Below are 17,933 nucleotides of genomic sequence, written 5' to 3'. Positions count from 1 at the left end.
GGGGAAAGTAATGTTTTTAGTGGCTTACGTAGGAGGGGAGAAAGTGCTTTTATTCATATACTGTATTTCGATTTAATGTATAGACGATGCCCTACTTAAGGACGTTCCGAACGATCATAAAATAATATGCTCTATGAAGATAAAGTTACGTTTAACTTACTTTTGGAAGATGAGCTTCAAGAGGTCCTCCTCTGTGTTAGAGAGTGGCCAAAAAAAGAGATCCCACCGTTTTGTAAACTGGATTAATCTTTCTTATTCCACTTTCATTTAAAAAGAAACGGCTCGCCTCTTCTTTACACTTTACACCAACCATATTTAAATCGATGCACGAGATATTAAACAGTAAAAATGTCAAAGTTCTTAGCGCGCTGGAGATACAGCATAGAGTGTTTTCACACGAACTAGAAAGAGGAAGTCGGATTTCTTCTTCAGAGTGGATGCTGGGTGACCTCCTACAGCGCCACCACACACCAGTATCGGCGGAAAGAAGCACTACAGTACTGTAGTGTACTGTGAAAAAGGAGCACAATACAAAATATAACTTACAGCAATGTCCAAGTATTTTTTGACAACCCGAAAAAAAAATGTTCGTATCTACCGTTTTTCGTAACTCGAATGTTCTTAAGTAGGGGAGCGTTTGTATACAGTGTGTGTGTTACAAACTATGAATCCCCAGAGATAGGTAGTTCTCCAATTTCAGAATTTCCTTTCCCATTAAGTGTGTTTAAAACTAAATGCCGCATCTTGAATCGAATGGTACATTTGGCCACAGTTGATACGTGGCTCCTATGAGGCAGCATGCTAAATTATAGCTTAGAATAAAAATCATATTTTTCTGAAGCTGCCACTTAAACACATTGTTGCAATGCATTTTTTGTTCTGTTAATCCTCCGGCTACCCTGCATTGATCCCTCCGGCTTAGACCACACACCCTTCCTCGGCTATCTCAGACTCTGGGACTCCAGCGATCGATATTGAAAGTGAGGCTGCATCAAATGATCCTGAAAATCGAGTCAACAGAGCTCATCACATCAATTTTACCGAGCAGTGTGATGCATTAAGGACATCGGAACATGCCTGTTGATATTAAATCGGTGCAATTGCACATTCATCATTGTGTCAAATAGCTGATTTCACTGTACATCCCGTAATGGTTACCGTTCCACCATGGCACATGGTGTATTACAGTGGGACCTCGCTACTTCGCGGTTCCACGTTCGCAGGTTCAGAGCTTCGCAGGTCTAAGTAATAATAATTTTTTTTTTTTTTTTTTTTTTAAGCATTTTTGAAGGGGCGTCGCTACTTCGCGGAATTTCACTTTTCACAGGTGGTTTTGGTCCCCATTAACCGCGAGGGATTACTGTTTACGAACATCCATGCATGTGTTTGTGTACAGGGGCATACTCTAGGGCTGCACGATTTTGGGAAAAAAAAAAAACTAATTGCGATTTTACAGAACGGTATTGCAATTTCGCTGCGATTTTCGATTTTTTTTTTTTAAGTACATTTTCTGTGCTAATTTTGTTGAAATGCTAAACCTAGAGAAAACAGCACCATCTTCTGGCAGGCTTTGTTAGGGTTGCTTTCTGTTGACCATTTTTTACTTTTCAATTCCTCAATCGATAGAAGTAGCCACCCACCTATGAAATGCACTAGATAGCACTTTAAGCCCATTAAAACAGTGGTCTGGAGAATTTTCAAAATAAAACATCACAAGATAACATTCCAATTATTTATTTTGACATGTCTTCAGAACCAAACAAAGTCAACATCTGACATAAATAACATTTGAAAAAAGGAAATAATGAAATCTTAAAAAAAATCAAGAACATTTGGACAGTATAAAAGATAAAATGTATGCACTTAATATAACCCACACCAAAATAGTGAACAACAACAACAACAACAAAAAGAAAGTGTGCACGATTTATAAAGGTAAACATTGTACACTAAAAATAATCCACATATTTTTAAGGCTGTAAACATGACATGTCGGCAATTAGTGGAATCTAATGTACTATGTGCTACTGCAGCATGTTCATCATCAAAACTCTATCACTCACTACAAAACCTTGAAAAAAACCGAAGTGCTTTGCGGTTTCACTACTGCACTACGTCATATCACTGTGTCGATTCGATTTGGTTAATCGTGCAGCCCTAGCATGCACACATATAAGCTAGGTGGTTCTAGAGTTAAGGTTCGCACATCTCTTTCATGGCCGAATTCGAGCACTTTTTAAGTACTTTCAACGATAGCGAGTGAGCTGGAGTTAGCATGTATCTATCGTCTCTGTCCTACAAGTTCCACAGTGCTTAGAGCATAAAAATATCCTGAAAGATGTAAACTGTCGATGTGCAAAAGTAATCCGGTTACTCAATTGTTTATTCGTGCAAGAGTAATCGACAAATGGAAGGACGAACTCAACGGTTCCAATCAGGAAACGCAGCTTGACTAAGACCTCAATCGGATTATGTGCTCCTTTACCCGGCTATCAGACTCAGAATACTATCAAAATTCAAGTACCGATTTTATTATTCCTGCATATCTCTCAGCTATGCTGTCCTAAATCAATCACTCAATTAAACGCAACATTAGCTTCATGTCATAAAGTTCTTGTTTTTTATAGTTCGAAGGACTAACACTTGCTTAACACATTGATGCTAAAGCCACGCATCATCAACCTTTCAGTGGGCATTGCTTAATTTGGAAAAAAATATGTAAATTCCTCTTAATATATTGTAAGCAGGGCTACCTAAAACTACGAATATTCTGAAGTTTACTATGCCAGTTTAAAGTAAATTGCAATTATTGCATTTTCTATAAAAACTACGTAAATAGGGGACAAAAAATGAGCAGTCTTCATTTTTGTATTGACAATTGATACGTTTATTCTTTATGTCTGTGATTGGACACTTGCAAAGGATGCCAGTTCGTTATTTTGATTATTATTGCACTCTATTGTCCGTTGTTTTGACTATTGTCGCTATTGGTCAGTTATGTTGCTGTTCTGTGAATCCCAAACTCTTGAGAGAGGATTCATTTTTGTATCAAAGACGATTACAGACGCTGCCCGACCTACGAACGAGTTCTGGACGATCGTTCGTAGGTTGAAATTTTTTGTAAGTGGGTTCAGTGCGATGTTTTGTATGTTTATGGTTTATATACTGTAAGTTTAAGGCTCGTATAAGTAACCTGTATTGTTTTGTACTAAAAAATAAACATGTCATAAAATAATATGCTCTATGAAGATAAATAGGGTAGTGCAGGCTGGACTTTTCTTATCTCAAGGTTTCTCTCCCTGTCCTCCTTGTAAATTCAATATGCATTGTTGTTTTCTCTCCTTATTATGGGTGTCTAGTAAACATTAAACTGACCAACAATGTTGATTGTTCCTTGGTTAATTGTTGAGCTTTAGGGCCATCTGCTGTTTACTTGCAGGAACAGCAGGTTTGGTGTGTGGTTTCTTTTTAAGTGATAGCATTGTCTCAAAATAACTTTCAACTTATTAAGGGAACTCATAAAAGATACTATGGGGAAAATGAAATAAAATCTGAAAATCCTCTTTATATGATGGGATTTTTGATGTTTGGCAGCTCTGTATAAGAATTACAACATACAAAATGCATTCTTTAGCGCCCTTTGGTAGGAAAAACCTCCATTAAAAATATATTGATCTGAATAATAAAGAAAAAAAAATATTGGTAAATTTCTAATAATATTTTTTTTAAATAATCATAGGTCAATAAATGTACATTTATTTGACATAACATGAGCCTCACCATGAGGAACCGACAAACTTGTCCACCATCTTGATGCTAGAGGTATCCAAAAACTCTCAAAAGGCTCGGCAAAAAAATAAGAATGACAAATGATTGTTTGGTCTCTAAGTCTCTGTAGATTGTATACCTCATTGTGCTTTTTAGCACTTTTTTTAGGTTGCACCACACAACATAGTGACACCTAGTGGTCAAACCGCACACTGTTCCTTTAAGAATTTCTAACTTGATGTTTGCAATTATTAGCACAGAGATCTTACGTAACAATTGTTTGTTTGTGGTCACGACAGCTGTCAGATCATTAAGGAGACACAAAACTGCATCTATTTAAAACAAGGGACCCGTTATTGATCCCTGTGGGACACCACGTGTGATGGGCACTCTATCACTTACAACAAATATACAAATACTTTGGGGAGACCGACCTCCTTACACTTCACTTCCAATGTCAGATGCTGTTTATTGATTCCGTACAACCACCTTCGTCCTTGTGGTATTTTTTTTCAATCACAGATGGTCTGATCCTAATGAACCGCGCGAACGAGAAGAATTTCTCTGCGCGAGTTCCAAGGTGCCAATGTAATGCACATGTATAATTCAGGCGAGTTGGTTGTGTTTGCACATTAACAAGGGGATTTTTATTTACTTGTGCACAACGCATGTTTTGATATAAAGATTTTCAATAATGAGACTCAGGGGCATGAATAACATAGAGTAGAGTAAGCAAAAAAATGGATATTTTGCACACTCGTTCACGAATGCTTTACTTAGCCTAAAACTGTTGGCCGCTCAGGCATGTAATGAAAGCCATCTGCGATCTATTTTACGGCACTGTGTAATATAATGAAAATGTACCAAGCAGCTTGGCCGGCAGCGTCCTTTTCATCCTGATCGATCTCATGTAATCTGTTCTATCATCTGTCTTCTGCAAAGTGGCAGACAAATACAGGAAGTCAGTTTTCTAAGACGTCGTGTGAATGGACTGCATGTCATGACTGTATGATTTCTTTATTCATCACATCTTAATTACTTCAGTCATTTATAATTTCTTCATTCATTTCTCTGGGAGTAATTATTTGACCTCTTAAAATATCCATTTATTCAGTTGTTATTATTCAGCTTTCACATTTTTTCAAATATGTCAGAAGACAGCCTATCAGTACGTGCGAAAACATGTTTATACAAAAGGGCCATTTTGAAGTGGAAAATCACACTATACATCTGTACTTTAGGTTTTATTTTTTTCATACACTGCCTGTTTTTAAGGGTTCGTGAGGCATTTTTGTACTTTGGAAATATATGGGCTTTTTCTGTGCCCAGAATATTCTGTAATAACGGAGCTGCTTAGCTCGAGCACACATTTTACCCGTCTGTATGTAAAATTCGATAAGTTGGCGTTTTTCGCTCTGATTTTTTTATAACCGGTCTGTATTTTTCACAGGAGGGAAGAGTGGCCACCTACAATTTGCTCATGAAAACATGTTTTTTGTTTTCTCTTTCAGGGCCAAAGTGTTTCGGGGAAAGAAGATTTTTGGCGAGTATGACATCAAAGTGGAGCAGGTACAATATGACTATACTATACTCTTTGCTACAACTACAATTGAAATCATTTAAATGTGAATCATCGTCTCAATGAATAGGAATGATATATGTTATGGTCACTTTTACAACAGCTCGATCCTGCAAATATAAGAAATATATTAGTAAATAATTGCAACTTGAATATAGTTAAATTTAAATATTAATATTTTTTTTATGTAAACTTATAAAATAAATAAGTAGAACTATACAGTGATCACCCCTTTTTTGTTGGTGATAAGTCCAACTAATGTTTCTTATTTTTATAAGTATGTACTTTATCTATGGTTGAACCACTACAAACAACGAAAGGTTACTAAACCTTTAAAAGTGATTTTTGTGAGTGCAAAATTTAGATCTTTACATGCAGATAAAAAAAGGTCTTAAAAATATCTTACCTTAACTCGAAAATGTAACAAATATTGCAAAAATTCTCAATTAAGGTAAATCCAAAATAACTTTAAAATAATTATAAAAATAATTCCCACAATCCAAAAACATGCATGGCAGGTTAATTGGGGACTCTAAAACGTCCCTAGTGTGAATGAGGGTGAGAATGGTTGTCCGTCTCGGTGACCCCTGCCACTTGCTGGCAACCAGTTCAGGGTGTCCACTTCCCAGAGATAGCTGAGATGGGCTCCATGGCCCTACCGAACCCTATTGAGGCTAAGCTGTGCAGAAAATGTATGGTTGGATGTTTGCATATCCTTATTAATTTCCGAGATACTCAATGTCAAAATGTGACTTTTGGAACACACTTTATTTTGACATACATTTTAGAAGTTGTATTTGATGTCAAAATACTAAAAATATTTGTTTGCAAGTAAAATAAACAGCAATTGCTTTTAAATTGTGATGACTAGTATCCACCAAAGGTTACATAGATTTTGAGCAGTACTAACTGGTAAAAATGGATCGGTTGGAATTACAAAACAAGTGCAGATGTTCACATACATGACTACCCGCATTGCCGAACACGAAAAGAAAAATGCCCAAGCTTACCTTTACCGTCGTAAATTGTTCTTTTATTTTGCTAACCACTACTGTTGACTGAATTCAAGAATTTATCATTTGCCTTTTGAGGATATAGAAAAGAGACTTGGCATCAATTGTAGTTAGGGTGTTTGCACTAGAATACAATAGAATAGAACACCCCATTCACCATTACACAAAGTGTCGAGAATATCTAGAATACTTGAACATCACGAGCGTGATCTTTTTTTAATCTGACGTTGAAACTGAGCAAAATTCAATTTAAAAGGAAAAACCTCAAAGTAAAAGCAAGTGCGTGTTCTTAGGGAGCGAACTACTTTTGACTAGGCCTACAATTGTCGTCCTAGCTTCTCTGCTGAATTTATGACAAATTACATCAAATTGATGTCAGTCTTACCCTAACGTGTGTTAATATTTGAAGCAAATTGTCTTCACTCCCTCCCTTCTCTCTCCAGGCCGAGTTCTCCGACATCAATCTCATCGCACATTCAAACGGAACTTGCACCGTGGACATGATGGTCATCAGAGGCGGAACGAAAGCGGCCAGGTGAAAACCATATCACGGTGTTCTCAGATTTGCATGCATTAAATCCTTTCCTCGGTAGAATTCTGCTGCTAGTAAAGCTTGACTTAAGAGACTGCTTCTCTAAGTGATTCAGGAAATGAGGGCAGCAGTAGTGTAATTATGTTTGGTGGCTGCTTGGTATGCACACTCATACTCTGTTTATGATGACTGAGATCTAGGGGAGAAGGGGCTTAACACGACTAGAGATTATTGTTTGCACATCAGTATCTGCCAAGTGCAATGAATCGGCAGACAGATGAGTCTTATCTGTAAACGATCTTTTTATTGCTCGATTAATCAATCGAAGATATGTTTGGATAGGATTTTTTTAGGCAACAAATTAAATGCTGAATATAAATCCTCTCATGTTTGTATTCCAAATTTTATCAAACGTACTCATGTGTTGCTTCATTAACTTCCCTGTAAAATGAAAGTCAATATTTAGGACAGTATGAAATGAAATGATCTGCATTTCTATAGCGCTTTTCAAGTCAATGACTTCCCTAAGCGCTTTACAATGTGCTCCACATTTCCCAATAGCAGCCTTGCAGCCATGTAACCTGCTTATTAGGGGTATTAGGGGTTCAGTGTCTTACCCAAGGACACTTCGACATGTAACACGGACAAGCCGGGATTCGAACTGGGATCCCTTGATCCCAAGACGAGCGCTCTACCTCCTGAGCTACTGCCGCCCAGTACCTTCCTTTTATATTACCCGACAACAAATTGATTTGCATGCCCAAAATGATCAATACGACCTGTTTTTATTTGGAGTCCAGAGTGGGATTGTCCAAATTCCATAACCTTTGTTTTTGATAGTTTCTCCTGGTGGTAAAAAGAAAACTGTCATCCATCATAATTTAAAAACATGGTATAAATATATAAACGAGCATACCAATGTTAAATTTTATCCCCCCCAAAAAAATCATTGTCAAGAAATGTATATTTCTTTTTCACCGTGGAATCCCTTTTTAGATCAGCGCCATTTTTCCGGCATTCTGCCGTCACGCTCTGCCATATAGATCACTGGCCTGTGCTCGTAGCAGAAAACACAGTGCCATTGGTCAATTATTACACATTGGACCTTCAAAGATAGCTTGTTTTACTCAAACCATCATTTCTGCTCGTCGTTCTTGTACTTAGGGTACATCATGTTTATACTATTTAAAGGTGTGGCCTGTAACTTAAAAATATTATACTTGCTGATGCCATCTTCTGGCTGAAATCATCATTGCAGCCTGTCAAGCTGCTTCCGTGGCACGGTTACATATGTGACTCTCTAAGGCAGGGGTCGGGAACCTATGGCTCGCCAGCCATATATGGCTCTTTCTATGAGTATCTGTGGCTCAGAGACCAATTTGATTGCATGCAAAATGTCTCCTTCTCGTTCAAAATCGGGTTTGTCTATCCTATTCAGGTACACGTAAAGCCAAACCAAAGCTAAATGTAAAGGAAACACTTCGCAGTATATATAGGGCACGTTTTTCACTACAATTTACAGTCAATGTGTCACACAAAAAAGGGGGAAAAAAACTCGTTTTGGCTGTACAACGCTAAAGAATCCTTTATTTAAAAGTTCACTATATAATCTGTGTTCAGATACTTTATGATGAATCCACAGAACTGTAAATACGCCAAAACACCGGAAGAGAACTTAGTCATTTGATTGGGTGAGTGGGAGGGATGGGTGGAGCTATGCAAAAAGTACAAGCATTCCCTCCCATCTCTCGCCAAAAGTGAGCTCATCAGGCTCCCTATTTGCAGAACGTTGTGACGTTTTTACACGATAACTGCTTGCATCTGGTTTTGAAACCAATATGTATGAAAAAAAGGGTCAAAAGGAGTTTAACCGATCTTGAGTAATTGCAAGAAAGAGACAAGTTTAAAGTGGTATGTTTGTTGATTTTGGGACAGGGGCTCTGGCATTATTCTCTTTTCATAATTTTTATCATATCATCAAAAATAAATGTGCTGAAGACTAAGCTTTTGTCTGGGGCGCGGGTTTAGCAATTTAGTAAATTTGTCTCATAATATATGGTGTGGCTCTTTCCCAAAATAAAATTAATATTTTTTGCTTTTATGGCTCTTTGAGTCAAAAAGGTTCCTGACCCCTGCTCTAAGGAATAAACTTCTTTTTTTTTTTTTTGAGGGGTTTGGTTTGGCATTTGGACTGTATTTGAAACAGTCCTTAAATTACTTTCACCATTTTCATCCTAAAAATAAAGAAAACCTGAAGTGTGCTGGAATTGTCTAATCTAATAATTTAATTTTAAAAAATGAAACATTTTTGTGCTGTTTTTATTGAAATTAGAAATTCACTCAAGGGTTAGGGTATAATCATTCAATGATCATGATATTTCCAAGCAAAAACAAATCGGATCGGTATTGGTCAATATTACCACTTATTGGCTTGGATCAGTATTGCTGACCCCTATTTCAAACACTCATCCTGAGTTTATCCATATACTGGAACTCAGGCTTTTTTTTTTTCCAAACAAAAAGTTAGGGTCGAGTCCTTCTCCCCTTGAGCAAGTTTATAATTCGCATCAACACAGATTTTTAGGAACTAAAAATATTCAAGTACAATGCTAAATTTAACAGTATAAAAATAATATTTCATTGAAACTGTTATAAAACAAAAGTCAGGAGAGTCAGAAAAAACGCAGCAATGTAACCAAAATACAAATATACTGTATAAGTCAACATTACAACCATAGTATGTCTCAAAAGTGAGTGCTCCCCTCACATTTCTGCTGGGATTTCATCATAATGTTTAAAAGAACATCACTAGAGAAACATCGCTTTGACACAATAAAAAGTCCTCTGTGTAAAGCATATTTAGGAGTGAACATTTATTCCCCTCGAAAAATTCAAAATATAGCCATTAGTAGCTAAAGCCCTGGGAACAAAAGTGAGTACACCCTAAAGTAAAAGTTCCTGAAGTTCAAAATTTTGTGTGGCCATCATGACTTTGCAGAAGCACTTTAATCCTCATGTCCATGGATTTCACCAGACCTTCACAAATTGCCACTGGAATGCTCTTCCACTCCTCCGTGACATGACAGAGCTGGGGGATATTTGAGATCTTGTGCTTCTCCACCTTTCGCTTGAAGATGCTTCAAAGATGTTCTATTGGGTTTAGATCTGGAGATCTGCTTTGCCCGCCCACCCCCTTTACCCTTAGCCCCTTTAGAAAAGCCTTCTTAGAGGTGTATTTGGGGTCACTGTCAGGCGGGGACATTGCCCTGCAATCTGGTTTCTGGAGGGAGGGGAGCATTCTCTATGACAGTATTTCACACTACAGGCTTGAGGTTGCATTTCCCTTAATAAATGCAAATGAACAATTCCAGTTGCACTCACGCAACCCCAAACTATGACATTCCAGATTCAGATTCAGATTCAGATTCAGATCTACTTTATTGTCATTCTAGTACACGTGTATACAGAACGAAATGTCGATGGATCTGACTCCCACAGTTTCCCTCAGTGTCCTTCAGTGTACAGATATAAATAAAGCTGTATTGTGTTATTTACCATAGTGCCGATAGTGCAAGAAGAGACGCTAACCAGATGTGCAAGATGGGCAGTCAGGTTAACAAGTCAGGTACACAGTACCATTATATTGTAAACAATAACACTGTAAGTAATAACACTGTAAGTAACAATAGTGCAGAGATCAAATGTGCAAGGAGTGGCAAGCTATAAAAAAAACTGCCACTAGTGCAAAAGTCAAATTAGCAGCCGTTTAGATTTAAGTTAACTATATGTTAGATTGACCATTTAACAGTCTAATGGCCAGGGGGACTAGACTATTGCGGAGCCTGGTGGTCCTGCACCGCACACTGCAGTACCTCTTCCCAGAGGCTAGCAGAGTGAATAGTCCATGATGGGGGTGAGAGGGGTCCCCGGTAATGTTCTTAGCATGGGATAAGCAGCGCTTCTGGCCAATGTCCTGAATGGAGGGAAGTGTAGTCCCGATTATTTTCTCCGCTGTCCTCGTTACCCTCCTCACACTACCCCAGTCGGTAGCGCTGCAGCCTCCACACCACACAGAGATACAGCTGGTCAGGATACTCTCTATGGTGCCCCTGTAGAATGTGATGAGGGATGGTGGGGGCAGGTGGGCTCTCCTCATCCTCCGCAGGAAGTACAGGCGCTGCTGTGCCCTCTTAACCAGAGATGCAGTGTTCACGGACCAGGTGAGTTTGTTTGTGATGTGCACCCCTAGGAACTTGATACTGCTGACAACCTACACTTCAGGACATTGGCCAGAAGCGCTGCTTATCCCATGCTAAGAACATTACCGGGGACCCCTCTCACCCCCATCATGGACTATTCACTCTGCTAGCCTCTGGGAAGAGGTACTGCAGTGTGCGGTGCAGGACCACCAGGCTCCGCAATAGTCTAGTCCCCCTGGCCATTAGACTGTTAAATGGTCAATCTAACATATAGTTAACTTAAATCTAAACGGCTGCTAATTTGACTACTACACTTCCCTCCCTGCTTGACTTTAGACACGACAAAAGCATGTTTGAACTCCTCACCTGGTTGCCACCACACATGCTTCACACCATCCGAGCCAAAAAAATGAATTTTTGTCTCATCAGACCAGAGGATATCTTACAGTAGCTCAGGAGGTAGAGCGCTAGTCTTGGGATCAAGGGATCCCAGTTCGAATCCCGGCTCGTCCGTGTTACATGTCGAAGTGTCCTTGGGTAAGACACTGAACACCTGATACCCCCAATAAGCAGGTTAGCGCCTTACATGGCTGCAAGGCCGCTATTGGGAAATGTGGAGCACATTGTAAAGCGCTTTGGGAAGTCTTTGACTTGAAAAGCGCTATATAAATGCAGATCATTTCATTTCATTTCACCAGTAAAGCGTAGCCTTTGATGACAGACTTCTTGAAAGACTGGCTGTATCCCTTAACGACTGGGATCTTGGGGGCACCATTTTTGTGGTGTGTCCAGGTGGTGCCCATCCCTCTCCCCACCAACAAATGCTTGTCCCTGGTCTCAAACCAGGGACCTTTCTCGTGTTACGCGAACGTGCTATCCACTTTAATACGGAAACACTGCTTATTAGGAAAAGGCTAAAACTATGCCAGGCATCCACTTTGCAAGCCTCAGACAAAATGGTCGCTACAGCTTGGACGACCTTGAGCTTGTTGGTCACATCTGATGAAAATGTAAGTCTGCCCTTTTCTTCTTGTGAGTAATGAAGAGATTAGGCCTTCCCGTTAATTGTAATGTCCTCTTTAACTGAAGACTTGAAGTTTCTCAGTGTGATTAGCATTCTCACCGCATTAACAGCCGCCGGTGGTCACACCGAGTGAGTCGTTGCTCCTTATTGTCTTGCTCTATGTTAACTACATCACTCTTGGTTTTAATACTTTATTTTGAAGATTTGGCGCTCACATGTGGAGATAAAGGAGGAAATCTCAAGATAACTGTGCTCACTCGTCATTGGCCTGCCCTGAGCTCATCTACCATGTGAATGATTTTATTGTTTTCTCCATGCAGACTGCATAAAAAAATTGTACGTAGGCCTGGGCGATATGACAAAAATTTTATCACAATATATATATATATATACTTTTTTTTTATCAGTCAACATAGATAATTATCTCTTTTTCTTTGCCGTTTAACGTCCAATTGTTGCCTCTGAATGAAAGCTGACAAAATGAGATGCTGCTTTAACCAGACCCCTGTTCTAGTGAGTGATATTGTTTTAAATGATGGAATAACAGTGTCGTATCTTCTTGGTGGCCACATGTTGCAAAGTTTGCATTAGATGCTGCTCTGTTTTTTATCGGACTCTAAGTTTCCAAAGTACCTCAAAACATCTGAAGAAGGGCCTCGCCTGTCTTTGACTTTTACAGTGGATATACCGGTGTTATCTTTTGGTTCTCTTCCGCTCATTTTGACTGTGTTGTTATTTTCCTTTCACTCTGTGTGAGTTGCACCATCGCCACTCCTGCAAAATAATTGGGTGGGCCCCATCACCTTCTTTGTCTCCTGAATCTTTAGTCTGGACCTTGCGTTTTCATTGCATTAGCGCCCCCATTTTCTCCCGTGTTCAGGTGGTGTAATTACAGTTCAAATATATTAATAATAATAATAATAATAATAATTTCCTTTGTATTGTCATTCTTTGTAACAATGTACATAGAACGAAATGTCGATACACCTGACCCGTTGTAGCGAGTCGATGCAGCCGCAGCCAAACAGAGGGCGCCGCCATTATACCAATTAGGTATGTCTCGGCCGAGGCGCGAACCAGCGACCTCCCAGTCTCAAAGCGAGCACACTACCATCTAGGCTACTTGACCATTATTGAACGTTTTAATTATTTATCATGGCAGAAATGATATAATGATCGTTATCATTTTATCGCCCAGGTTTCATTGTACAAAATTTGGCTTGCTGAGAATACATTTAGAAATATCAAAGAGAGCAAGGGGCATTTCCTTTTCATCGATCCCTTGAGCTCCCTGGGTCAACGCGGCTGCAGCTCATCAACAAGTCTGATAAATATTGGTCCTGTTAAAAGAAAATCAGCTGCGTTGTGGGAGGAAAGCAATGAAAACAGGCGTCCTATGCAATCTTGCACATTATACGCGGTAAAAGTAGAAACACAAGTAAAAACACTTATGAAAAAATACGAAAAACTGTTATTTTTCCAAGTGGAATTGTCTTCAACTCGTTTTCAGTATAGTATTTCTACCTTATTTTGCTATATTTTCTATAAATTCTTGCAGCTTAAAACTGGGAAAAAAAACTCCAGTTGACAGAATCCGAAAAAACATAAATAAGAAAAATATATGCAAAATAACACACCAAAATAATCTTCCACAGAACAATTATAGTTGTTTGAAATAAAAAATATATATATTTTTTTACATTTAAAAAAATTATTAAAAAGCTTTTAGGTTTATTTTTCTAGTTTATCAATGCAAGGATGTTTGATACCACATTTTTAAAACAATACTCATATCAATACCGATACCAGAGTCTGATGCAAAACTACACATGCATTCCACAACAACAATGCATTTGAATTTGTCCGGAAATTACTTAGATTACAAAAGAACTACATTTAAATTTCAATAAATGCTACAGGGACGTTGTTAAGCGCCCTTCTGGCAGAAAAAAAAACACTATTGAGTTGATTAATAACTAATAATACATAAACGATCTTCTAAATGTATGTTTTTAATTAGTCCTAGATCAAGAAATCTGAATGCATTTTCCATAAAATGAGCCTCACCTAGAGGGAGCTGATATAATTGTTCTGCATCTTGCAGCTACGGATACCAGGAAACCCCCAAAAAACTCACGAAAGATTGGGGCAAAAAAAATAGAAGATAATAACGTGCTTTTTGGTCACTTTGAGTCTCTGTAGCCTGTATTCTACCTTGTGCTTTTTAGCATTTGTTTTCGGTTCCAACTCACATAAAAGGAAATTGGGTGATTAATGCACACTGTCCCTTTAAAATGAATGACGGTTAAAATTTTCTGTTAATTTGTAGTTCCCGATTGTACAATGACCACAAGAGGACAGCCGCTACTTGTATCAGCAGTCGTCGCGAGTATCTAAAATTTGAAACAAGGCTAATCTCTGCACTGATGCTGGTGTCCTGGTATCAGGACTTCCCCCATCCTTTTCTCTATCCCATTCAATCTACTTTATATAATTCTCCACTTGTTGATTTTTTTCTCTATTGCCCTTGTGAAGGTCTTTCAGACCAGACTTTGTCCTGGTGCGCCAACACGCTTTCAGCATGGCCCAGAACGAAGACTTCCGAAACCTGATCATCGGTCTCCAGTATGCCGGCATTCCCTCCGTCAACTCGCTGGATTCCATCTACAACCTCTGCGACAAACCTTGGGCTGTAAGTAATTTTATGAACCTGAATATTGTATTGGAACACATGAACAACAAAGACGACAATTTTTAAAGGGAAGAATAAGAAAAACATAAAAGTATGGGACTTGTTTTTCCTGTCTTGTTAAAATTGGAACAATATAACTGCAGTACCTTTGCAACTATGGTTTTGACCAACACCTTTCTGTTACCAAGGACTATGCACACATGGCTGTGTCAAGCAGTTTTAATCATATTCATAAGGGTAAAACTGAAAATCAGAGGTCGGTAGTAACCGAGTACATTTACCCCGTAACATTTACTTGTGTAAGTTTTGGGAAATTTTGTACTTCTAGGAGTATTTCCAAATCTCCCTACTTGTCAGGGACCAGAACAAGCACTCGGATCCAATAGCGTCAGTTTTATAGTTTATTTGGACAAGGGTCGGTGGAGCAGGCTTGAGACGTCGGCTCTTGGTGGCAGAAAGCCTCTTTGGACGGAATGGCAGCTCCGTGGTGAAACGCGTGACGAGCAACGTAGCAGGTAAGTCGGTGGCCGGGGCGGGAGAGTAGATCGTAAACTTGTAACAGAAAAGGGTCAGGCAACGAGAAGCAGGCTTGGAATAGACAAAGGGATCGTGGGTACCTTGAATGTTGGAGGCTCACTCATGGAAACGAGGAGTACACTCGAACGTCCATTTCTGGACGCTGACAGCTTAAGTAGAAAGCTTCCACCAATCAGGAAGCGCAATCCAGCACGCCAGCTGATTACCTCAGGTGGCTCCAGTTAGGTAATCACGACACTACTGTTACTTTTACTCGAGTTCATTTGGGAAGAGAAAAAAATGGTACTTTTACTCTGCTACAGTAGGCGACAATAAGGTTGTTCCTTCGTTACTTAATAAGTCCCCTCCACGTATGTACACATCTGTATGACTAAGCTAAGGCGCTTTTATCATCGTGGAGACCTCCGGCAGGCTTTTCCATGTTTAACCAATCATATGTAGCAGCCTCGTCACGTGACCATATTCAACTTTAGCAGGAGGGGGAAGTTGTTTTCGGAGTACCTTCCGATACTCACACGATTATAACACTTTTTACAAATGGAGTGATAAACATGTCTGAAAACTGTTTGTAGTGATTACCTCATGTGTGGTCTTTTCTCAAGTTTTCTTCATTTTCCTCATGTTGAGGTTTTGAGTTTTTCCTTGCCCTCATGTAGGTTTTAGAAAAGGAGATGTTGTAACAATAGTCTGTGGTTTGCAATAATCTGTGGTCTGTGCAGCCCTTTGAGACTCCTTGTGGTTATGGGCGTCACAAATAAACATGACTTGACTTGAAAGAGATCGAAAATGTTGCTAATCGATTGTGACTATGAAAACACAGAAGAGGAGGAGCAGCCCTGGCCTCACATCAAAAGCATGTTCTCCTTAAAAAGGGCTCCAAACACTCGCTACAATATGCAACATCTCCTTTGTTCGAGTTCATAGGCTAGTTTGTTGTTCTGTTCGCAGATCCCATTCAGATAAAAAATGTGCTACTTGGTGCTACATGTGCTTAATTTCTTTATTTGATTTATACAATTTTTTTTGTATTGTTTATGAAAGCACTCGAATATACATTGATTAATCTACTTTTAAATTAAATGCATTAGTTTTTTGATTGGATGGACTTTGATAATTTGATGATCCGATTGGTTGTTTCATAAAAATCAATACAACGTTGCTACAGTTACTCAGTACTTGAGTACATTTTTTCACCAAATACTTTTACTCAAGTACTTAAGTACTTGAATTGCTACTTTTGGCATTAGCTCAGGAGGTAGAGAGCCCGTCTTGGGATCAAGAGATCACAGGTTCGATTCCCGGATCCTCCGTGTTATATGTCGAAGTGTCCTTGGGCAAGACACTGAATCCCTAATGCCCCCAATAAGCAGGTCGACGCCTTGCATGATTACACAAAAGTAAGTCAAACTTACCGGTGATGCAACCTCAAAGATTTGCGATAACTCAGAAGGTAGAAAATCTCTGTCTTCTGTCTTGTACCTTCTGCAAACACAACTTCCTGATTTTTTTTTAAGTAACCACGCACAAAATTGCAGTGACTAAATGTACCGCTAGATGATGCTGACAACAAGCAATGAAACCAAAACATAAATTATTTCACTTATTATAAGCATTGCATGAAAGAACAATATAACATTATTTTCAATAAAAAAAATGGATTTATGGATGGATAAAAATGATCCTGACCGATCCTGACTGCTTGGCAGCTAATGCCTTGGGGGCAACTAATGTAATATACTGCCTAAAAGAGCTGCTGCAGTGATTAAAACAGGAATTAAAAGGGTGAAAGGTAATGAGGGGGCTTTGTAAACTAAAAGTCCCGCGGCGTTCTGTTTCGTTTATTTAAACGAGAGAGTCGATATAGTCGTTTTCGTTGGACGTTTACAAACCAGAGAATAACGCTTTCCAAAAAAGCCTGAACGATAAGAGTAAGCTCATTTTGGAATACTGATTTTTGAGGCAGATCATTTAAAGACCCGTAAGATGAATTCATCGATCGGTTTCTTCAATAACTGTTGCTTCGACTGCCTGTTTCCAGAGACAATGCTGTAGAAACCAGAATGATTATGTTTGTGTCTTAAAGTAGGACATACTTTTCTTCGTCTGCGTGTTCGTTTAACATCCAGGTCGTGAGACACGATGGCTATAAGCTAATCCCTTGTTTTTTCGCGCTGGTTGTGTTCCCAAAAAGTACTGCGATGGTCAAAATCCACAAAGTAGAAACATTTATTATTTATTATATTATGTCAGTAACACATAATATACAGAGGTCTCTCTACTGACAAATTAATTTGTTCTGGGAGTAGCTCTGTAACCTGAGAACTTTGTAAGTAAAGATTAATTTTGAATGTAAATTTACTTATCCGTTCCAAGACCCGCAAGTGTATAATATATTTTTAAATAAATCATAAAAAAGCATAAAAACATGAAACAAATACATGTTAAAATTAGATTTCTCCACAATAAACATAAAATTAGAGGCGTATAATGAAAGAAAAAAACCAAAGAATAAAGTTGCAAATATTCATTTATCTTTTTTTTTTTTGAAAAACTGATCCAATGACATGTTCTTTTGCCGGCTTTTGACAA

General features: G+C 38.7%; 1 protein-coding gene across 2 annotated transcripts in view; it reads left to right on the top strand.

Moving 5' to 3' along the window:
- Window positions 1-17,933, top strand: part of syn2b (synapsin IIb) — a 117,653-nt gene that overhangs the window by 40,861 nt on the left and 58,859 nt on the right. For both annotated transcript variants that reach the window (XM_088338080.1, XM_088338079.1), the window contains exons 2-4: window positions 5,280-5,337; window positions 6,804-6,895; window positions 14,651-14,807. In XM_088338080.1, coding sequence (XP_088194206.1) covers window positions 5,280-5,337; window positions 6,804-6,895; window positions 14,651-14,807 — 307 coding nt within the window. The remainder of the gene's footprint in view (window positions 1-5,279; window positions 5,338-6,803; window positions 6,896-14,650; window positions 14,808-17,933) is intronic.

This window comes from Urocampus carinirostris, chromosome 6, assembly GCF_059441175.1.
Source record: "Urocampus carinirostris isolate Australia breed hairy pipefish chromosome 6, RoL_Ucar_1.0, whole genome shotgun sequence".
In the NCBI taxonomy this organism is placed as follows: Eukaryota; Metazoa; Chordata; class Actinopteri; order Syngnathiformes; family Syngnathidae; genus Urocampus; species Urocampus carinirostris.
Note: the sequence above shows the minus strand (reverse complement) of the source record. Positions and strands in the feature narration are given on the sequence as shown.